We start from the raw sequence: 24,572 nt of genomic DNA, 5'->3' as shown, positions 1-24,572 counted from the left end.
GATGGGGAAGAAGACGACCTCGGAGAGGAGAGGAACGAACGAGGAGCAAGGGATGAAGACTCGAGAAGCAACAGAACGAGGAAGCTTGCGGGTTGACGAGAGAGAAAAGAATGAGAGAAAGATAAAGGGGGAGGTTGATGAAAATAATAAAATAATCCAATGGAGGGTGAATAGTGACTCGCCAACAATGGAGAGCTCTCAAAAAATTATTATAGCTCATATGTTGAGTTTTGGACCATTGGCTAGTCCAATGTAGATGTTTTTTCTCGCATATAGCTAAATTATGGACTTACATTGACATTTGGTTATGCCATTGTCAATGCACTAGTGCTGGTAGCATTGAGTTATGCAACTTTCAACTAAAACTCCCAACAAATTTAACTAGTACTGTTGCCTAACAAAATAATAGATTAATATTTTTTCTCTCTCTCTTCCTTAATTTGATTGCACTCTACTATCTCTCCCAATTAATAAAGAGATGAATTAATAATAAATTAAAGAAAGAAATAATAATTAATGGTATAGAGGAAATTAGCTAATTCAATGCGGAGAGTATTACTTATAAGTTATGCAAACCAGAAAAAGTGGTTCCATATATTTTGCTAAATTTGACTAAATTCTTATATAAAGTAACGCCAATACTATTAGAAACTTGTACAAATGTAATTTCTTATATTCCTTTCTACCTCGCGAGTTAAACATCTAATTATGGCTTCATTCCCATAACGATCGAGGCCATTGAGCATTGCTAATTTATAATACATCACTTCGGACAACATTTAATTGCATACCAAAAAATCAATTGGAGACATACCTGACATCATTGACTAGCACTGCTCCTCGCATATGTCACTAATCCCTCCCACCTTGATTCCTTCGTGCTTGCCGTCCTTGATTCCTGTGTGCTCGCCTTCGATGATTTTCTATTGATCTTATGTATGCCCGAGGGAACATCTTAAAAACAATGTCATCGACATGTTTATAGTAGCGTTTCCTCCACCTCTTCCAAAATATAAGAGGTCCAATAAAAGTCCCGAAGCCGAAAACAAATCCTAATTCAGCACTTAAGAAGTCCCAATCAATTGAATTCCCAGAATACGAATGAGATTCTTCAGATGGAGGAGGTGACGGTTCCAATTCTTCATGTATGCATTTTTCTTTTAGAGGAAAGTCACACAATCCTATATTTCCTTCGAATGAACTTTCTGGAAATGTAGGAAATTGCTTGATCTGTGGAATCTTTCCCACCAATTGATTAAACGAAAGGTTAAGGGTTGACAGGAAAATAAGACCATCTGCAAGTTGGAGAGGAATCTCTCCAATAAGATTGTTGCTCGACAAGTCTAGTGACTCAAGACCAGTCAACTTTCCTAAAGCTTGTGGGATTTGACCTGTAAAAGCATTGTGAGATAAGTTGAGGGCATATAGGGCTTTGAATTCTCCTATTTCTGCAGGTATATGTCCGTCAAAACTGTTGCACGACAGGTCAAGTGAGGTGAAGATATTTAGGATCTTCACCAACTCCAATTCTTGACCTTTTAATGTAACTTTTACCTTAATTTGATAGGAGTGAACTGGCATTATATATTGCTGATGTCCAGCCTTATTTTCAGTTCCTATCATTGCCTTCCAGCTAGAAAAGTAACGTATTGGAAACTTACCAACAAAATGGTTTGAGGACAGGTCTAAAATTTGAAGGTTGGACCAAGTGGTATTAGCGTCTAGACAACTAATAGACCCATAAAATTGGTTAGATCGCAAAATAAGGACTCGCAATGTGTCTCTGTTCTTCAAATAACATGGGAAGGTATCCTGAATGCGGTTGTTCCCGACGTCCAAAACCTCCAACTCTCTATTGCACTTGGCCAGGGATTTTGGTAGCTCTCCTTCTAGTTGATTTCCATTCAGAACCAAAGCTTTTAAACTACAGAAGTCTGAAAAGGAATCAGGAATTACGCCAGTAAGATTGTTTCCACCTAAATCCATCACGCTTAGTGTTGTACTCATTTCAATTAAGCATTGGGGAATCGTGCCAGTAAAGTGATTATGGGACAAGTCTAGAGCACCAAGATCGATAGCATTGCACAGTGACATAGGAATAGTCCCGTTGAATTTATTCCTTGAAACAGAGAAGAAAAAAATCTTTCGATCAAAGTCCTCACGTGGAATGAAGTTTTGAAAATTAAGTGGGAGAGTTGAAAGTTGCCCTTGGAGCTGGTTGGAGTGAAGGTCTATGATCCTCAATCTTGATACGGAAGTTTGGGAAGAGTTTAAATTCACATCTAGAGTCTCTAGACAATTATGAGAAAGATTCAAAAACTGAAGATCGGGAAGTCTCCAGATCCAACTTGGTAGCTCCCCATGAATCTTGTTGTCAGATATATCTAGTGCCCTCAATTGAGAATCCTTTCTCAAGGAAATGGGAAACTTCCCGGTCAGACGGTTATTCTGCAGCATCACGACAAAGAGATTGGGCAAACCGAAAAGGTCTCTAGGCATTGAACCGTTGAGAAAGTTATGCCCCATTCGGATCTCAGACAGCGACTCGCACCTCCCGAGTGAGTCTGGGATTGGACCGAACAATAAATTTTCCTTAGTATGCAGAATCTGAAGCTGATTCCCAAAACACAGATCAGGAGGCAGAGTACCATTCAGTTTATTAAATGAAAGATAAAGACGTTGAAGCTTCCCATTCTTTCCCAGCCTCTGAGGAATGATCCCGATAAAGTTGTTATCCCACAACCTCAACTCCTCCAGTTCCGGCATGTCGCCAATAGACTCAGGAATCTCGCCTGTAAAAACATTAGACGACAAGTCCAAGGATTTCAAGCTCACCAAGTTCCCGATCTCCGGTGGTATCTCGCCAGATAAGTTACAATAGCTGGCTTCGAAAATAACTAGTTCCGATAGGTTCCCGATCTCCGAGGGTATGCTACCTTCGTACTTATTTAAGTACCCAATGTAGAGCTCCTTGAGGTTGGTCAAGTTTCCTATCTCCTGCGGTATAGGACCCTCGAGTTCGTTATTGGATACGTCCAAGTATTCTAGGAATTTCCATTGCCCGAACTGGGACGTTATCCGACCTGAGAAGTAGTTACCACGTAGATTCAAATGGCGCAAGTTGGGCATTTGGGTGACGGCCAAGGGCAAGTCACCTGTCATGCGGTTGTGAGAGAGATCCAAAGCCTGAAGGTTCTTGAGGAGGGAGAGCTGGGAGGGGAAGCTCTCACCGGATAAGTTACAATAGCTGGCTTCGAAACGAACTAGTTCCGATAGGTTCCCGATCTCCGAGGGTATGCTACCTTCGTACATATTGGGGTACTGTCCAATGTAGAGCTCCCTGAGGTTGGTCAAGTTTCCTATCTCCTGCGGTATAGGACCTTGGAGCTTGTTACCGGATACTGCCAAGTATTCCAGGAACTCCCATTGCCCGTACTGGGACGGGATCCCACCCGAGAAGAAGTTACGGCCGAGATGCAAATGTCGTAAGTTGGGCATTTGAGTGACGGCCAAGGGCAAGTCACCGGTCATGTCGTTGTCATAGAGATCCAAAACCTGAAGGTTCTTGAGGAGGGAGAGCTGGGAGGGGAAGCTGCCGTTGAAGCGATTTTCGGAGAGATTGAGGACGCGGAGGGCGGAGAGGGAAGAGAGCTCGGCGGGGATGGCCCCGGAGAGTCGATTGGCGGCGATGGAAAGGTTGGAGAGGAAACGGAGATGGGCCAGGTCTGGGGAGAGAGTACCAGAGAGACGAAGGTCTGAGAGGTCGAGGATGGTCACGCGACGACGGGAAGGGTGGCATGTGATTCCCGACCAGGTGCAGTGGCTAGTGGAGGCGTTCCACGTAGAAAGAGCTGATTGTGGGTCATCAGTGATGGAGGACTTGATGGAAAGGAGGGCTTTGTATTCCGGGATGAGATATCTACCGGAGAGGGTTGGATGGACGTGGAGGACGAGCATAATCAGAAGCGAAAGGAGGAGTTGCATATTTGTGTTTTTCTTTAATTTCATGATTTGGTTTAGAGAGGTAATGAAGATGAGATATGGAGTGGGATTGAGAAAGATGTTTGTAATAAGTTAAGTGTGAAGCCTTATAAAGGCCGTTTCAAAAGAAAAATATAATTGAGACCCACCATTTATATTTATGTCTAGTGGCTACAAGCTTTTCTGTAGTCAATGAGAAAGTATCTTGGATTCAATGTGTTTATGGAGGGTTCTTTCAAGGAAGACCACATAGGAGCTATTGTGGCCTCTCTTTTCCCTAGAAGTCATGTATAATGATCAATATATAGTTAAGGTTTCTTTAGGTCATTTAGAAACTCCAAATCCACGTAAAATATCGTTCCCCGCAATGTTCGCTTGAGAAGGTTTAAACGACTATCGAACAAACTTTCTTTCCAGCTTTTTGATTGGTTCAATGTCAAGATGCTTTGGCTTAGTAAACTTCGTAATTTGAAGTGTCTTGTGAAATTTATAGAGAATTTAGTTAGCTTTCAAATGCCATTAAGATTAAGCTCTAATCCAATGTCGTGATTTAGGAGTGAGCACCGATCCAGCTAGAGTTAGAATTCTGAAAATCAGACTCCAACTTGTCGGAACAGAATTGGATTTGGACTTTTTTTTAACCTTTTTAAAGCTTAATATTTAACGAATTTTTAAACAAGACTTTTTTGTGGGCTTTTGAATTTGAGGTTTACTAAAAAGATAATAAAAAATCTTTGAACACTCAACAAAATGCCCCTATTAATGGTCATTGCACATCAATATTTATAGTAAATCTTTAATTATAAAAAGAAAAGTTCTATACATAAGCACCATACTCCTGCACACTATTTATAAAAGACATGTGATTTTACTCTTTTACTTTCATATTTCATGAAATATGAGGATAAAAAAATAAAATCACACGTTTCTAAGTGGTGTGCAAAGTGTTGGACTTCTATGTAGCATGACTCTATAAAAAATATTAGCTACTAGTGTCTAACTTATTTATAACTTATTTGTATACTAGATTTATTTCAAGTTTCTAATTACATGTTATTATACTTTAGTAAATTAGTTTATGTGTTATTAATTTATTGTAATAGAATTATTAGTTATTTCTATACTAGTGTCTAATTTATTTATATTCTAGACTTATACTATAATGTCTAATTACATGTTTTTATACTAGTACCTAACTTATTTCTAACTTATATGTATACTAGACTTATTTCTAATGTCTAATTACATGTTATTATACTTTAATAAATTAGTATTATGTGTTATTAACTTATTAGAATAGACTTATCTCAATATTAGTGTCTAACTCATTTCTACATTTGATTTTGTATGTTAGTAATACTATGATGTTTATAAATACTATTATCAGTCTATTTATATTATAGTATAAGTATATTATTTTATAATAATTAGCTCATACTAATATATTATTAAATTTAACTATATAAATTCTAGTTACATAATTATATAATTATATTAATATATATGATTAATATATAGATAAATATATATATTTTTATAACATGTGAAATATTGTAGTAGATTCGGAGTTGGAGTCGATCGGGCGACGCTTCCCCTCTTTCATACTTGTCTTTTTGACTAACTCTGCCTTTCTCTACGTTAAAACTTTTTTTTTTTAAGAAAAAAAAAAAAATCCACAAAGTGGTCTCCCTTTCATACGTGTCTATTGACTAACTTGGCCTTTCTCTTCGTTATCTGATAGCAGCCATTAGGACGGAAGCTCACTTTATTCTTAAATGAAAATAAATATTTAAATATAATATCTAAAGTAATTAGGACCCACGCGGATACTTTCTGCCAAAGTTTATTCATTAAAGTTGTTTTATTTGTGGAATATTTAACATTTATTGATTGGACTAAAAAGTTAAAGCTCGATTGAAAAATAAAACGCGATTTGGGGATAAATCTTTCTATCTAAAGTAATTCAGAGGGTCAGTTTTGTTGGTTAACATGGTGATGCCTTGTTGCTTTTGCGTTTGCTTTTGGGTACTGAGAATAGTCCTATTAGAACTAAATCCGAGTTCTTTTTTATACGAACCAATTTCGTCTTAAAAAATTGTTTGAATGAAATATTTTTCAGTTCGAACCGACCCGTCCATTCAAACAAATAACTATATTTGATCCTGTTCGAACGAACAGAATGTTCGAACCAATAAATTTTGTTCGAATGACTTTTGTTCGAATATAAATTATGTCTATTCGAACAAACATTTTATTTTGTGAAATTCTGTCTGTTCGAACGGTGTTTTGAAAATTAATGTTGTTCAAAAAAATATTTTATTGTTCGAATGTCCGTACGAATTATATTTCTCGTTTGTCGTTCGAATTGGTTATTTTTTGTTCGAATGGGTCTGTTTTTGTTCTAATGGATTTATAAATGGTAATTTACCGTTCGAACTGGTTATTTACTGTTCGAACGGTATTAATCATACAGAATAGAATTTAATTTATTAAAAATATCATACTAGTATTACACAAATTTCAAACATCAATTGTTGAAATGTTTTGGAACATAATAATAGAAAAGACAATAAAAGAAAAAATAAATTTTAAGATTGTGGTGATGGTATAGAGTTTTGGGACATAATTGACTGCAACTGTTCAAGCACAGTTTTTTGTACCCCTGCCTCAATCTCCTCTGCATGTTCTCTTCTAATCTCACCTCAAGATTCGATGCTTGATCTAATTGGGTCAACAATTCTTTTTCCTTTGATCTCAATCGTTCTATCTCAAGTGTTGCTTCCTCCAATTCCTTAGTCTTGTTGTCATTCGATCTGGCTCGAGAAGAGGATGACGATATTGAGCACGGCTTCACGCAACGTCCTAATCCCTTCAAATATCTAGAATGTGATCTAAGAACTTGAGAAAGAATCTGAGCATCGTTGACAGATGATGCATCAGATGAATCCGCAGCAGTTTCCTTAAGAAATATCATCTTGTCCTACAAAAACAAAAACATTAAAGTTAGTATAAGTAACAAAAATATTATGTGATAATGGAATTAAAAAAACTTAAATTTACATAATTTGACTCTGCTTCGGGACTGGCCCAACCACTATCACGATTTTTATGTGCTTTAGCATACAATTGGGTTAGATCATAGTCAGCGAGACTTTCTTTTTTCTGCAAAAGGAAAATCTATATTAGAACTTAAATCTGAAAAGTGTATTATATGTTAATATTTAACGGAGACTAAAATAACTTACTATTTTGTTAGACAAATGATGAAAAGATCGAGAACCCGCATGATGGTGTATCGTTAAATTTGATCTATTTGCTTTGTTCACAGTACTCCGTTGCTAAAAAAAATATTAGTTTAGATGTTTAATACATCTATCATATACTACTAAAAAAAGATAGCAGCAAAATTACCTGATAAGCAGGATTTTCAAACATATCACAAACATTCTCTCATTCGTTTGGTGGCATTGCTTGAAATGGATTTTGGCGCACCTCTATTGTAGTACTGAACTTCTTATAGTGTGCATGATATCAACCTTTATACCTCCGGAATGCATTCGACATTAGTTTTTCAATCGTTAATCGATCCTCTCGTCGACCAAAATTAAGCTCAAACTCATCCTTTAAAAAATTATAAACAATTAGTATAAATACAAAGTAACTTGAAAATAACATGTTATAGTTGCTTGATATGTAGCTTATTACCGAACAACGCTTTTTGATCTAGTTTTTCACATCTTGGAGAACTTTAGACCAAGATGATGTAGTAATTGGTGCATACGTGCGAGTATGCGTACTAACATAAGAAGTAAGTCATGCTGCCAAATCTCTGGAGCCACCGGTGTGATCATCAAGAATATTAACATTGATTTTACATATGTTCCTTATTTTCTCTATGCAGACACCCCTTTTAGTACCTCTACCTCGGCGCTGGCTTACAATAACTATATATACAGTAATTAAAATGTGTATTTTAATTAAATTAATTATTTTATAGATATATTACTTAAATTGAGCATAAAATGTGATATTTAATTTGATAAAATACATTGTTCTGGATTTGGTAATGTTGGCTTACTATTCATGGCAGGTGAATCACACGGGGACTCAATAATAAATGGGGATGACGCAGGTGTTGCTTTGCGTTTGAGAGACATATCTATTTGAAATTGTAACAAATTATTATTCAAACAAACATTACAGATATTTATAAAAATAATACTTACAAAAATTCATATTTAAAATTCATTCACTAGCAAGATGGATCTCATTCCTATTGGAACTATATCCGAGTCTCACAAATATGTCGGGTTCATATTCTTTTTAAGTAAACTTAAAAAGGTTGTTGGAGATCGAGGAATCTTCTTGGTATACTTCTTGGTTGACAAAGTCTAGTGACTCCCAAGAGCCAAGATGATCACTTATATCTTCGTAAAGTTTGTTGGATGATGGATTAACTTATAATTATAACTACTTCTCTCATCACAACTTCCATGCTCTTATTTTATTTAAGAACAATAAAATTTAATATTTAAGATATATTTTTCATCGATGATGCTAATAATCTTGGAAGGTAGGTCTTACGATTCTTTTACTTTTAGGCTCGTTTGGATTAAAAAATGATTTCAACTCATCTTATCACATTATTATAACTTTCTCAAATTTCTACACAAAATATAATAAACAATTCAACATTTTTAAATTCTAAAACAATAATAATATTAAAAATAATATTATAATAATATTTTATTCAACTCATCCAAAACCATCTCATCTCATATCAAAATCCAAATCATGCTTTATTTTTCACCTGGCAACATTCAAAAAGCATTAGATTGGATCTTATTTCTATTGGGACTAAATCCATCATGTCTCACATTCCATGGGTCCACTTCACTATTTTTAATCTCGTACCGTACCGGTCGGTATGGATGATATTTGCCGTACCGACTGTTGGGCCGATACAGGTACCATATACGTTTCGTACCAGCTCAAATACCGGCCGGTACCGGCCTCAATTTCGGCCTGTACCGGCCTATATTTCGGCCATCAATTTTATTTTATTTTTCATACTACAAGCTTATTTTTTGACTTCCAATTCAGACTAGGCTATTTATAATTTATATATATATGTATTTATATATAATTTATTCATATATCGATTATCCTGAAACGGTATACGAAACGGTACCGGTACCGGTACTGAAATATTTCGTTCCAGTGCTTTGACCGATACTGTTTCCAGTACGGTATTCAAAACATTGGTCCAGTTCCAACAGAAAACTAAACAAAGCTTATAAAAACATGTGTAAGTTAATCTTACTATAACAAATCACCTTGAGCTCATATTCTTTTTTATGAGAAATGATAGTTACAATCGTGAGTGTGTAAACGTCACGCAATCACTTTAAAAAAGATGAATAAATACGGGACTCATATATATTAATAGAAGACTCTACTCTTTTCAAAGCGACTGTACGGTACTTGCACTCTTCACAACTGTATGTAACATTCTTATTTTTTTATTGTTAGACTTTGTTTTAATTTTGCTAGATTCATTTATCACTCCACTTTATGTTAATTTCTAAGTCAAGCAGTACTCTCTTGAATTAATAATTAACTATCGATCTCTACAGCCTAACCTTATAATCAGGGCCATATAAGCACTTTCTGCCAAAGTTTATTCATTAAAGTTGCTTTATTTGTTGAATCTTTAACATTTATTGACTGGACTTAAAAGTTAAAGCTCGATTGAAAAATAAGACGCGATTTGGGAGGAATCTTTCTAGTATGCTTTTTGCTTTACAACTCTAACGACTCCAGACTACGTACCGACTCATATCTTGATAAAGTATTGGTTGGATTCGAAATTCATATAAACTTATCTTATCTTATTATTATAATTTTTTTTAAATTTTCACATAAATATAATAAATAATTTAATTTTTTCAAATTTTAAAATAATAATATTATTAAAATAATATTCTATCAATATTTTATTCCACTAATTTAAAACCATCTCAACTCATCTCTAAATTCAAAGAGGCCTAATCTTCTAAACTATGTATCCAACTTATAAAAAAACCCATTATAAACAAATAATCATATAAAAAGAATAAAAGTTAAAGCTAGATTGAATAAAAAAGCATTGGAATATTGGATCTCATTCCAACAACAAACCAAACCCAACCTTACAAAAACATCTGCAAGTTAAATCATGTCGGGTTCATATTCTCCTTTTTTGTTAGACTGTAAATTAAATAATAAAATTTATCATTTCCAATCAACTAGGCTTTTGCTACATTTTGAGCCATATATGCTTAAACTTTGCGAGCAGGAACGAGAAATAATGCTACGTTGCGCAATATCGACGACTCTCACATTGGGGCTTTCCAATTGCAACTTGAACTTTGCAAATGGAAGGGCATGCAACATACATTTCAGCGCTTCTCTCTCTACCTTAAACATGATAAGTATGAGAGAAGAAAGAAAAGGAAGCTTGAGATCGACTTGGTCAGACACGATTAAGCTCGATTTATTTCTTAAACAAGTTGTTCGTCAACACAAAATTATGATTAGTTATTAATGATACAACTTCTATACAGATCAGCTCAACTTCATGTATAAGCTCATATAAATTCGAATAATTTCGCATTTATTTTTTATGATATTAATTAACTCCATCATTATAATAAGAATATTTAAAAACGTATAACAAATCATGTTCCTAATATTAAACATGTTATTTGAGTCTTTATGAATCTAATTGTTAATATTGGTGTATAAAACTTTAGAAAGATATTAGTAGAAACTCAAAGTTTATTTATCAACATTGCAGATAAAATTATCAAATAAAATATAAAGAATCTATTTATTTAAATCAAACAACTCGTTAACAAGTTCGAACTTGCTCGAATATTAAATTAGGAGTCCGATGTAATCAAAGTTCTAAAATTTGTCCAATAAATATTCTTTTTCGTATTTATCTTTTTACCGGTGCCGAGTCCATGGTTAGGCCATTAGGTAGTTGTCTAAGGCCCTCCAAAGAGCAAGCCCTAAAAATTATAAATGTCTTATTATATTTTGAAAATAAATTAGAATAAAGTCTAAAATAGGATAAATAATGTAGGTTTACTATAATGATGATGATAGAAAGTTCGATGAGTGAAAAAAAAAAGAAGTCTTCAATTCTTTCAATAAAAAAAATGATTGGAAGGGATACTTCTCCCATTTCTGAGATGGGGCCTATACTCGTATGGGCTCTTGCCTTGAGGTTTAGGTGTGCCTAGCCTGACCCAACCTTTTGCAGGGGAGATCTAGATCATGGCAGATGCTGGTGGAGCCCTGCCGATATTACACGAAGAGGAAATGCCGCATTAAATATGCCGACATGGCATGCACGTAGGAAATCTTGATAGAAGACCCAGTTGCAAAGAAGGGGTTGCCGCATTGAATGCGGTAGTATAGTAGTCTGAGTGGATAGGACCCCAACGAGGAGAGAACATGAGGCAGAGAAAAAGGCATGTTACGGACTGGATCACTCTCTCTAACTTCTCACTACTCTCTTTTTTTTTTTCTCTCTAGTTCTAGAGATTCTGACTTGGCATCTGCGGCAACACATTTGCACCCAGCCACCCTTTCTTTCACCCTCGCAGGTACCTAGAGTGTCGTTATCGTGAGTGGCTACAAAATACGCATTCAAAGTTGGCATCATCTGTGGGATACAAAATTATTTTGGTTTAACAGCATTAGCCTACTTTTTATATGCCCATTGTCACTCGCTCCCGAAGCCCACAACAAAGAAGATGCACCTGCCGATCGAGAAGACATAACTGCAGAGACAGAGAAGCATGTGGGAAGGCTTGTGCCTGGAGCAGGGAACTAGCTTCGGGGCTATCAGAGAGACCGATGAGTCCTTTGAATTGATATATGGACATCGTGCATTCAGAGAGGAGGGTGAGATTAGGGATAAGGATGAGTAGCGGAACGAGGTCCCAATTACTCGCTGAACATCAGGATGTATTTGCCTAGTGCCATGGTGATATACTTGGGACCGATAGGAATGTAATAAAACATTGCTTAAGTGTGAACCTCGATGCAAGTAAGGTCCGAAAAAAGAGGCGAAGCTTCATCGCAGATAAGTACTTCACAATAGCAGAGGAGGTCGACTAACTACTAGCTGCGGGATTCATCCAGGAAGCCCATTACCCGGAATGGCTTTCCAAAGTGGTCCTAGTACGAAAGTTGAATGGCAAGTGGAAGATGTGTGTAGACTTCACCGACCTGTGCAAGGCATGTCCAAAGGACACACATCAACTTGATCGTCGACTCGACAACCATACACAAGATACTGAGCTTCATGAACGCAAGCTCTGGGTACAATCAAATTCATATCAGCCTAGAAATTAAGGAGAAGACTGCTTTTAATATGGTCAGAGGTGTGTACTACTACCGGGTTATGTCCTTCGGCCTCAAGAATGCCGGAGCCACCTAACAGAGATTGGTTAACCGAACGTTTAAAGAAAAAATCGGTCATAGCGTAGAAGTGTACATCGACAACCTACTTGTCAAGAGCAAGAAGATAGAGAGGCACGTTGATGACCTAATGGAATCCTTCGTAGTCCTCTAGAAGTACGGGATGAACCTCAATATTGCAAATTGAGCTTTTCGGGTAGGATTGGGAAAGTTCCTCTGGTTCATGATCTCGGAAAGGGGCATCGAAGCTAATATGGAGAAAATCCAAGCTGTAATCAACATAAAATCTCCTTGGGCAGTAAATACCTGGAGTGTGACACATTCGCACCCAGCCACCTGTTCTTCCACCCTCCAAGGTACTTGGAGCATCATCACAACGGGTGGCTACAAAACACGCATTAGCAATGATATTAGTGGATGATATGTTAAAATATAATAGTTTGGTTTAAAATTTTTATCTTTGATCTCAATTCACATTGAGCCGCCTTTGCTTTTCACTACAATGAGTTCTTGTCATAAAATGAAGCAAAATAACCAACACCTTTGAAGAAAACTCAATTGATTGATGCGGTTGTTGTTACTACTCAGATTTCAATTTGGGACTTTTTTTTTTTTTAACATTCATATGCATGGTATGAAGTGCTACAAGGCATTCCCAGAATCGAATGCTACGGAATCGTTCTGGAACTCATGACCGAATATCAGAAAAAGACTTGCACGCGGTATTTTGCCAATGTTGACAAGATCTTGGAATGATGGCAAAATGCACAGAAATTAAGCAAGGATGACGTGTTGCATTTTCCTGTTTGCTTGCCCTTTAGCATGCAATTCTTGCTTTTGTATTATGTGGAATGGGCAACAAATTGTAGATATCTGAATCTTTTGTTCTCTTATATTGAATTTATTGTGGGAAATTAATTATATTCGTTAATAACTATTTTTAAAGACAAATTAATCATCACGAAAAAATTAACTCCAATGATAAATTGATCACAAGTTACATTTATTTTCAATAGAAGCTATTTGTGGCACTAAAAATAGTGCAAAAAGTACTAAATAGCACCGCAAAAAACTATTTCCTTCAATTTCTTCTCGCCGCTAATTACGCAACAGTATCTCAAAAAGTTGTTGTAACGTATCTCAAATATACAATCCTTCCCCGTAAAAGTGGACGCAAATAACGTACACTTTTTGCGGCAAAATTACTTCTAGTCACATATACAACATACATTTGCAGTGATATTTGTCGCCACAAATGTGGGAAACTTCTGCCACAAATACTAAAATATCACCGTAAACAATTGATAAGTTGTGCTAAAAGTCCTTCACAAATTTTGTCTTGCATCTTGTTGTATTACTGCAGCTTACTTACTATTCGCTCCCCTACTTATTTTACGCCCCTACACACAGAAAGAACAAAACACAAAGAATCCACGCCAGTCTTTATCTAGTTTCTAGAGAGAATAAAGAATCTTGCATACACAAATCTTGAAGTTCTCTTTCTGCAGTTTCTACTTTCTCTTTCTCTGTTTTCTTTCTCTGTTTTACAACTAATGAAGATAAAAGCGATTGGCGTTTTGATACAAATTGTTTGGAGAATTGCAATATCAAGATAAGAGATTGTGTTATTATCTGTTGAGATTCATAATAGTTCACTAATTTTGAGCTTTTGATGGGTTGAACTATATTGAAATGAGTTTATTTTTTTTTTTCAAGAAAGTGAAGATAAAAGGAGAAGAGTATTTTTTCCAATTGAATATATTCTTGAATAAACTATTGGAAATACACGAGATGATTTGATATAAGTAGAGAAGAAAAATTAAGACTCTAATATGGTTTTGGAGAGGGAATGCCCGCCACCCATCCCGGCCGATATGACTCTGTTTCATAGAAATTCTTCAAAGGATAAGCTTCTTTGATTTGTAAAATGTATATTATAATTTTATTGGATAGCTTAAAGCTGTTATGTGTTCATAATGTGGAGAACGATATATATGGTACAATATTTTTTTAATAGCTCCTAATCCAAGGATCAACATCATCCCATGTGTTGACATTTAAAATCAAGGGCCCATATTTTGGTGAGAGTATGAAATAGGGTGACACAATTAAATTTGGTGGGAGGGAAGAGAGGGGATGGGAGGGTTGATCCTTGGATCAGTTTCTTCTCCTGTTTTTAAGATTCAGATGATGGATCAGTTTCTTCTCCTGTTTTGTCCTACTTCTAATACAAAATAATACTTAATTCCCACCTACACAAAATAAATATATAGAATACATGAATTAGATGCACCCATAAAATAATTGTTTTGTGAGTCTGATCTTAAAACTCATGAGTGCCATTAGAGTGCTAGCTAATAATGGGGCCTGCATGAGGGTGTTGAAGAAGAATGTGGTGAGAGGATATATAATTATGCTGCAGGATGCTTGCAAAAAACACTAAAACGGGGGGAGATTGAAAATTTGTTCTAATTTTCTAACTTGAACGCATTTTATAATTCGAAAAAAACGATAAACACAACATGTGGACTTCACGACTAAATTAAATGTTGTTAATGCGCAGCTTAATAGTAAATACAATGAGATTTTACATGTTTGTAGGAATCACCACATTAAGAGTTTTGCTCGAACTAATTTAGATTCTAAGTATTGTTGTGGGACTATAAAATTACTCATATCTATCGCGAAAGTAATGTTGTAGCTGATTTTCTTTTTAAGCAAAGTGCTGAGAGTTTAAATACGGACTGAGTTGATGATAGAGATACTTTTCTAGTCAGTTAAGAGGTCTTCTTTGCATATACATAATTGGTTTTCCTTATTTGAGGTATTGGGTCTTTGCTTCTCACTTCTTTATTTTTTTCTTATATGTGTGATCTATTTGGTTTGTAATTTTTTTACTTTCTTAATTTGTGGCTGCAGCTATTGTATATAGACTTCTTTTCTAGTTCTGGAATTGGCCACTTTTAGTGCATGCAGTGAGCACTATAATGGCAATGAACATATGGGAAAGGCTTGGATGGTGGCCCGGGACCTGAACAATCCAATCCTCCTTCTTATAGTTCTCTTTTCTTTCAAGAAAATAGTTGACAACAAAAAAGCTCAAATGGGTTGGGATCCATTTGAAGGAGCGAAAGAGCTATAATATTTTATTTATTTGTGTCTCAATGCTTAATTGCAGAGGCCGTTAAATAATTGACAAATTAAAGAACAAGGTGGGGGTGTTTAGGGGGTCACTCGTGGACAGGTGATTCTCGGCTCTTTAATAATAATAATAATAATAATAACAATAAAGGGTGGGGTGTTTAGCAATTAGCATATTTGTTGTTAGGTATTACTTCACAGCTGAAGTCATTACACATTTTGTCTTGCATCTTCTTGTTTTTCACAAGTGGGCATGCTCTCATCCAAATTGTCTTTGCTTCACATTTCCAACTTCTCTCACTGCGGATTACTATTCGCTTCTCTCACTGCACTTCCCCAGTTCACATTGTGAAAGAGTTGGTGGGACCTTGCGTAACTGTAACAGACCGATCGTAAATTTGGGACATACATACAAGATAAATTTAATCATCTAGTTATTATTATTAGTTTTAATTTTTTATTAAATATTTTTATAAATATTTTAATTCAAATTAAAATTAATTTTATCATTTCACTATTAATGTATAAACGTGATTAAATAGTTAGTTAAAACTTTCAGTGTTTGATCATAACACTGCTGACCAAGTCTCATTGATAAATTGCCAAATCTCCTCTACATGCGTAAAACATACTCATGTTAGTTTCAGCCACATTGAAGCTTACTATAAATAAATTGCTTAAGTCACACTTTTCAATTCACGCCACCTTCCTTTGTTATCCCTTCATTCTTGGTCATCATACTGAGTCTTCCTCTACTAAAATTCACTGAAACACTTTGGATTGAACACGTCCAAGACGGTTCCCATCTATATGTTTTTCCTTTGCCAACTCCTCAACACATAGCAAACGCCTCCACCAATAACAGAGAAACCCAACCTTTATTTCCTCTATAAACAAATTGAGCCCAACCAACCATTGTGGTCCTCAGCCGCCGCTCCTTAAACTCAGTAAGCCTCATCGTAAGCTCACCTTCATCTCTCCACGTTACTCTCGATCTAACAGTACAATGTTATAAGGTCTAACTTACATACGTAGATGTAAGCATATATATGGAGCAACTTGCACACACTTCCCAACTTCAAATCTAATTGTAAAGGAAGTTTTAAAACAACATCATTCACCTTTGGAGGGCTGTTCACACTTGTTTTTCTTATCCGAATTTTCAAAATCTTTTACTTTTTATTTTCTACTAAGGTGTTTCTAATGTCTTCATGTCTATTGGAGTAGCGCCCCTTTGATTTCTACAAATATCTCAATAACTTTATAAAAAAAAAAAAGAAGTATCTCAACTATATGTAACCTTTCCAGGTTTTGAATTGTGTGCATCACCATAATTATCAAAACTATCTCAAAACTATATTTAATCTCAAAACTATATCTCAAAAGTATCATTTGAACATGACTCACCAATCGCATTGCAAAAAAGGCGGCATCCACATAAACAAATGTGGGACAGTCTAGACAAACAGTTCAACATAGGATTCATTTTAGAATACCAGAGTCTCAAGTCTCTCATTTTTTCACTATTCTCTGTTCTGCTGCTTCCTAGAATTATAGGAACTTCTTATTTTTTAATAAGTGAGAATTAGAGGAACTCTAACAAAGACAAACATGTTACATACAAACTCTCAGTTTTCTTGGTAACCAAACAGGGGTTAATAATGATGCTGTATTGGTGGACTGAGGCTTTATTTTCTCTTTAAAAAATAATCAATTCATATATTGTGTGTAATCCTAATGAATTCATATATAATTTTTCACACTCTACTTATTTCAACTAACTCTTAGTTATATGTGGTGTCATGGCACATAAATTTTTTATCTTTATAGCATCATTGGCGCGTAGGAATTATGACTGAGATGGCCCACATTGGTTATGTTGCCATAAGTCCCAAATGCGTCCTCGGTTTTAATAAGGTATTAGCCTCTCTACGCACAAACATTTGTTGGACTGTTATATGTACTTTCCCTTGCTGACTCGTATTTTTGCAGAAGTGGATTTGCATGTGTAGATGTGAGTCTATGATTCTTTCTATTTATAGACAAATGGTCAGTCTTATGTATTTCTATGATTCTTTCTATGTATAGTCTATTATTCTTTTCGGATTCTTTCTATGTAGTTCATACTTTGGATTTTTTCGAGTCTATTTAGTTTAATGCATGTTTTGGCTAAAGAGAAGAGTTTGAGCAAATTGTGGGTGATATTTAGTTGCAAAAAATAGAGATCTAATTTTTTTGATTAAGTTCTGAAAATTAGAATACAAGGATGAAATTTATGAGGAAGTTTATCAAAATTGATAATATGGTTTTCCTAATCTTTTTATCTTTTTAAAACTTGAGCTACTGCCTGCAGTAGAATAGATGGGAGCAGAATATCAGGGAAAATACCCGATTTTGTTGGGAATTGGATCAATCTTACAAGACTCTGAGTCTTGTACTTCCATTCATTCTATCTACCATCTTTCCCTTCTTGGAGTCATAAAAGTTTAGTTTTTTTTGTCCCATCTGAGGATTTTTTTTTTTTTTTTTGGCAGTGATATGCAAGGCACGTCCATAGAAGGCCCCATTCCTTGTAACATATCCAAGTTGGCGAACTTAGAAGAATTGTGAGTATATGTTCCTTTCCTGGACATTAATTGAGTAGAAATGTGAAATTTGAAGGATGGTATATTTGATTTGTACTGATCTATTGTCATGTTTATTAGGAGGATATCTAATTTGAAAGGATCAAGTATTGGATTCTCTCATTTGTAGGATCTGAAAATGTTAAGATATTTGTGAGTTATATATAAATGCTCAATCTTTTAAGCAAACATTAATCATATCATAATAAGCTATAGGAACTTTCCGGCAATTGATCTATACGTTTCTTTATTTCTGAAGTTTTTAACATCTATTGATTGGATGTAAATTTAAGATGTGGTTTAGATATGAAGATGAGATAAAATGAATTGAGAAGATGAATTGAATAAAATATTATTAGAATATTATTTTTTAATATTATTCTTATTTTAAAATTTTAAAATATTAAATTATTTATTATATTTTTTATGAGAATTTGAAAAAATATAACAATAAAATCTAATGAAATAAGTTAAAAGTGATTTTTGAATCCAAACCAGATCTCAAACCGTTGAATCTTCCTAGTATACTTTTTGCTTGACAAAGCCTAGTGACTCCAAGAGTCAAGACGATCAATCATATCTTCGTCAGAATATTAGTAATGACCTAACTAAAATTGGACTAAAATTTGATTAGGAAATTTATTTTTTATAAATTTAACTAATCATTTTTTTAATAATATTAAATAACAAACTCTTCAAGTTTATTAATATTATATTAAAATATTGATTTTGACTTTTTCATTTATTTTAATTCTAAGTGTAATTTGAATATTTATTCGTAATTAAAAAAGTACATATTAATTTAGAGATAAGATAAAATGATTTTAAGTGAAAGATGAAGGTTAAAAAAATATTGTTAAAAAATATTTTTTAAAATTATTATTATTTTTTTATTTGAAAAAGTTGAATTGTTTATTATATTGTACGTAAAAATTTAAAAAAATTATAATAATGAGATAAGATGAAACACTTTTCAAATTCAATCGGATCTAAAACTCCCAACAAATTTAACACTGTTGCACAGCTAAATAATAGATTAATATTTTTTTTCTCTCTCTTCCTTAATTTGATTGCCCTCTACTTTCTTTCCCAATTAATAAAGAGATGAATTAATAATAAATTAAAGAAAGAAATAATAATTTAATGGTATAGAGGAAAATTAGCTAATTCAATACGGAGAGTACTACGTATAGGTTATGCAAACCAGAAACAGTGGTTTCATATATTTTGCTATTAGAAACTTACACAAATCTAATTATGGCTTCATTCCCATAACGATCGAGGGACGCCATATTGCTTCCTCATATTTCTTATTTTATTAGTACTTCTCAATTAGGACTTCCCAGAACAACTTTGTAATGACGATCTACATATCCAGTTCAAGTTGTGTAGCCTGCCATGTAGGAGATCATGCCTTATGAATTTCAACAATCTTGCTAATTTATAATACATCACTTCGGACAATATTTAATTGCATACCAAAAAATCAATTGGAGACATACCTGACATCATTGAACTTTGCTCCTCGTATCTATCACTAAGCCCTCCCACCTTGATTCCTACGTGCTTGCCGTCCTTGATTCCTGTGTGCTCGCTTTCGATGATTTTCTATTCTTATGTATGCCCGAGGGAACATCTTAAAAACAATGTCGTCGACATGTCTATAGTAGTGTTTCCTCCACCTCTTCCAAAATATAAGAGGTCCAATAAAAATCCCGAAGCCGAAAACAAATCCCAATTCAACACTTATGAAGTCCCAATCAATTGAATTCCCAGAACACGAGTGAGATTCTTCAGATGGAGGAGGTGACAGTCTCAATTCTTCATGTATGCATTTTTCTTTCATGGGAAAGTCACATAATCGTATGTTTCCTTCAAATGAACTTTCTGTAAATGTAGTAAATTGCTTGATCTGTGGAATCTTTCCCACCAATTGATTGAACGAAAGGTTAAGAGTTGACAGGAAAATAAGACCATCTGCAAGTTGGAAAGGAATCTCTCCAATAAGCTTGTTGCTCGACAAGTCTAGTGACTCAAGAGCAGTAATGTTTCCTAAAGCTTGTGGGATTTGACCTGTAAAAGCATTGTGAGATAAGTTGAGGGCATATAAGTCTTTGAATTCTCCTATTTCTGCAGGTATATGTCCATCAAAACTGTTGCACGACAGGTCAAGTGAGGTGTAGATAGTTCGGATCTTCACTAACTCTAAATCTTGACCTTTTAATGTAACATTTACCGTAATTTGATAGGTGAGAACTGGCGTTATATATTGGAGATCTTCAAACTCAGATCCAGTCTTATTTTCGGTTCCCATCATTGCCTTCCAGCTAGAAAAGTAACGTATTGAAAACTTACCAACAAAATGGTTTGAGGCCAGGTCTAAAATTTGAAGGTTGGACCAAATGGTATTAGCGTCTAGACAATTAACAGACCCATAAAATTGGTTAGATCGCAAAATAAGGACTCTCAATGTGTCTATGTTCTTCAAATAACATGGGAAGGTATCCTGAATGTGGTTGTTCCCGACATCCAAAACCTCCAACTCTGTATTGCACTTAGCCAGGGATTTTGGTAACTCTCCTTCCAGTTGATTTCCATTCAGAACCAAAGCTTTTAAACTACAAAAGTCTGAAAAAGAATCAGGAATTATGCCAGCAAGATTATTTCCCCCTAAATCCATCACGCTTAGTGTTGTACTCATTTCAATTAAACATTGGGGAATCGCGCCAGTCAAGTGATTATGGGACAAGTCTAGAGCACGAAGATAGGTAGCATTGCACAGTGACATAGGAATAGTCCCGTCAAATTTATTCCTTGAAACAGAGAAGAAAAAAAACTTTCGATCAAAGTCCTCACGTAGAATGAAGTTTTGAAAATTAAATGGGAGAGTTGAAAGTTACCCTTGGAGCTGGTTGGAGTGAAGGTCTATGATCCTCAATCTTGATACGGAAGTTTGGGAAGAGTTTAAATTCACATCTAGACTCTCTAGACAATTATGAGAAAGATTCAAAAACTGAAGATCGGGAAGTCTCCAGATCCAACTAGGTAGCTCCCCATGAATCTTGTTGTCAGAAATATCTAGTGCCCTCAATTGAGAATCTTTTCTCGAGGAAATGGGAAACTTCCCGGTCAGACTGTTATTCTGCAGGTCCACGTAAGTGAGATTGGGCAAACCGAAAAGGTCTCTTGGCATTGAACCGTTGAGAATGTTGTGCCCCATCTGTATACTATGCAGTGACTCGCACCTCCCCAGTGAGTCCGGGATTGGACCGAACAATAAATTTTCCTTAGTATGCAGAATTTGAAGTTGATTCCCAAAACACAGATCAGGAGGCAGAGTACCATTCAGTTTATTAAATGAAAGATAAAGACGCTGAAGCTTCCCATTCTTTCCCAGCCTCTGAGGAATGATCCCGGTAAAGTTGTTATCCCACAACCTCAACTCCTCCAGTTCCGGCATGTCGCCAATAGACTCAGGAATCTCGCCTGTAAAAACATTAGACGACAAGTCCAAGGATTTCAAGCTCACCAAGTTCCCGATCTCCGGTGGTATCTCGCCTGTAAAAACATTATACGACAAGTCCAAGGATTTCAAGCTCACCAAGTTCCCGATCTCCGGTGGTATCTTGCCAGATAAGTTACAATAGCTGGCTTCGAAAATAACTAGTTCCGATAGGTTCCCGATCTCCGAGGGTATGCTACCTTCGTACTTATTTAAGTACCCAATGTAGAGCTCCCTGAGGTTGGTCAAGTTTCCTATCTCCTGTGGTATAGGACCCTCGAGTTCGTTATTGGATACGTCCAAGTATTCTAGGAATTTCCATTGCCCGAACTGGGACGTTATCCGACCTGAGAAGTAGTTACCACGTAGATTCAAATGGCGCAAGTTGGGCATTTGGGTGACGGCCAAGGGCAAGTCACCTGTCATGCGGTTGTGAGAGAGATCCAAAGCCTGAAGGTTCTTGAGGAGGGAGAGTTGGGAGGGGAAGCTCTCACCGGATAAGTTACAGCTGTTGGCTTCGAAACGAACTAGTTCCGATAGGTTCCCGATCTCTGGGGGTATGCCACCTTCGTACATATTAGGGTACTGTCCAATGTAGAGCTCCCTGAGGTTGGTCAAGTTTCCTATCTCCTGCGGTATAGGACCTTGGAGCTTGTTACCGGATACTGCCAAGTATTCCAGGAACTCCCATTGCCCGTACTGGGACGGGATCCCACCCGAGAAGAAGTTACGGCTGAGATGCAAATGGCGTAAGTTGGGCATTTGAGTGACGGCCAAGGGTAAGTCACCAGTCAAGTCGTTGTCGTAGAGATCCAGAACCTGAAGGTTCTTGAGGAGGGAGAGTTGGGAGGGGAAGCTGCCGTTGAAGCGATTGTCGGAGAGATTGAGGACGCGGAGGGCAGAGAGGGAAGAGAGCTCGGCGGGGATGGCCCCGGAGAGTTGATTGGAGGCGACGCAGAGGTTGGAGAGGAAACGGAGATGAGCCAGGTCTGGGGAGAGAGTACCAGAGAGACGAAGGTCTGAGAGGTCAAGGATGGTCACGCGACGACGGGAAGGGTGGCATGTGATACCCGACCAGGTGCAGTGGCTAGTGGAGGTGTTCCACGTAGAAAGAGCTGATTGTGGGTCATCAGTGATGGAGGACTTGATGGAGAGGAGGGCTCTGTATTCCGAGAGGAGATATCCGCTGGAGAGGGTTGGATGGACGTGGAGGAGGCACATAATCAGAAGTGAAAGGAGGAGTTGCATTTTTGTTTTTCTCTTTACTTTCATGATTTGGTTTAGAGAGGTAATGAAGAAGCACATATGGAGCGGGAGTGAGAAAGATGTTTGTAATAAGTTAAGCGTGAAGCCTTATAATGGTGGTTTGAAAAGAAAAATTGAGACCCACCATGTATATTTATGTCTATGGCTACAAGCTTTTCTGTAGTTTGGTAGGAAGAAAATAATCAGTGAGAAAGTATCTCGGATTCAATGTGTTTATGGAGGGTTCTTTCAAGGAAGACCACATAGGAGCTATTATGGACCCTCTCTTTGCCCTAGAAGTCGTGTATAATGATCAATATATAGTTAAGGTTTCTTTAGTTCATTTAAAACTCCAAATCCACGTAAAATCTCATTTCCCGCAACGTTCGCTTGAGCAAGGTTTAAACTACTATCGAACAAACTTTCTTTCCAGCATTTTGATTGGTTCAATGTCAAGCTACTTTGGTCTAGTAAACTTTGTAATTTGAAGTGTCTTATGAAATTTGAATTTATAGAGAACTGAGTTTGCTTTCAAATGCCATTAAGATTATGCTAATTCAATGTGGAGATTTAGGGGTGAGCACCGATCTAATCGGAGTCAGAATTCTCTAAATCTGACTGAAAGTCGTAACAAGTTCGAATCTGAGCGCCACCTCTAACTCTAACTTGTCAGAACAGAGTCAAATTTGGGCTTTTCTTGAGCTTTTTTTTTTTTTTTAAGTTTCATATTTAGATACTTTTTAAACAAAACTTTTTTGTAGACTTTTGAATTTCAAGTTTACGAAAAACATAATCAAACCTCTTTGAAGAATATCAACAAAATGCCCTTGTTAATGGTCATTCCACATCAGTATTTACAGTAAATCTTTAATTATAAAAAATATTAACCATAAATACAATAGGAGTTCAACAACAAAGTAAAAAAATCACAAGTCTACAATTCAGCTACTGCCATGTATACTATATAACTCACTAGTGTCTAAATTATTTATAACTTATTTATATACTAGACTTATTTTTAGTGTATAATTACATGTTATTATACTTTAGTAAATTAATATTATGTATTATTGACTTATTATACTAGACTTATTCGTTCTTTCTATATCAGCGTCTAATTTATTTATATACTAGATTTATACTATAATGTCTAATTACTTGTTTTTATACTAATGTCTAACTTATTTATAACTTAATTATATACTAAATTTTTTAGTGTCTAATTACATGTTATTATACTTTAGTAAATTAATATCATGTGTTATTAACTTATTATACTAGACTTATTTCAATACCAGTATCTAACTCATTTATATACATGTTTGGACGTAATAATACTATTATTTTATTTATATTATATTATAGTATAAGTATATTATTTTATAATAATTAGCTTATACTAGTGTATTATTGAATTTGATTCTATAAGTTCTAGTTATATAACTAAATAACTATATTAGTATATGTGATCAATATATAGATAAATACATATTTTTATAACATATGTACAATATTGCAGTCATATTCGGAGTTGGAGTCGATCAGGTGATGCCTTCGACTCCAACTGAAAAACTAAAATTAAAAAATAAAAATCCAATTCCGAC

General features: G+C 35.5%; 2 protein-coding genes across 3 annotated transcripts in view; both read right to left on the bottom strand.

Moving 5' to 3' along the window:
• Positions 1 to 24,572, bottom strand: part of LOC121262559 (leucine-rich repeat receptor-like serine/threonine-protein kinase BAM1) — a 119,923-nt gene that overhangs the window by 5,880 nt on the left and 89,471 nt on the right. The gene's annotated exons all lie outside the window — the stretch shown is intronic.
• On the bottom strand, positions 853 to 23,147 carry LOC121262157 (receptor-like protein 33). Its single transcript, XM_041164563.1, has 4 exons — positions 22,218 to 23,147; positions 21,169 to 21,779; positions 18,175 to 18,191; positions 853 to 2,410 (listed from the first exon to the last, which is right to left on the bottom strand). Exons 1-4 carry the CDS (start codon positions 23,026 to 23,028, stop codon positions 853 to 855), a joined length of 2,997 nt encoding a protein of 998 aa, XP_041020497.1. The 5' UTR covers positions 23,029 to 23,147.

The sequence above is a fragment of the Juglans microcarpa x Juglans regia genome, chromosome 4S (assembly GCF_004785595.1).
Source record: "Juglans microcarpa x Juglans regia isolate MS1-56 chromosome 4S, Jm3101_v1.0, whole genome shotgun sequence".
Taxonomy (NCBI): Eukaryota; Viridiplantae; Streptophyta; class Magnoliopsida; order Fagales; family Juglandaceae; genus Juglans; species Juglans microcarpa x Juglans regia.
This window is presented reverse-complemented; position numbering and strand designations above follow the sequence as displayed.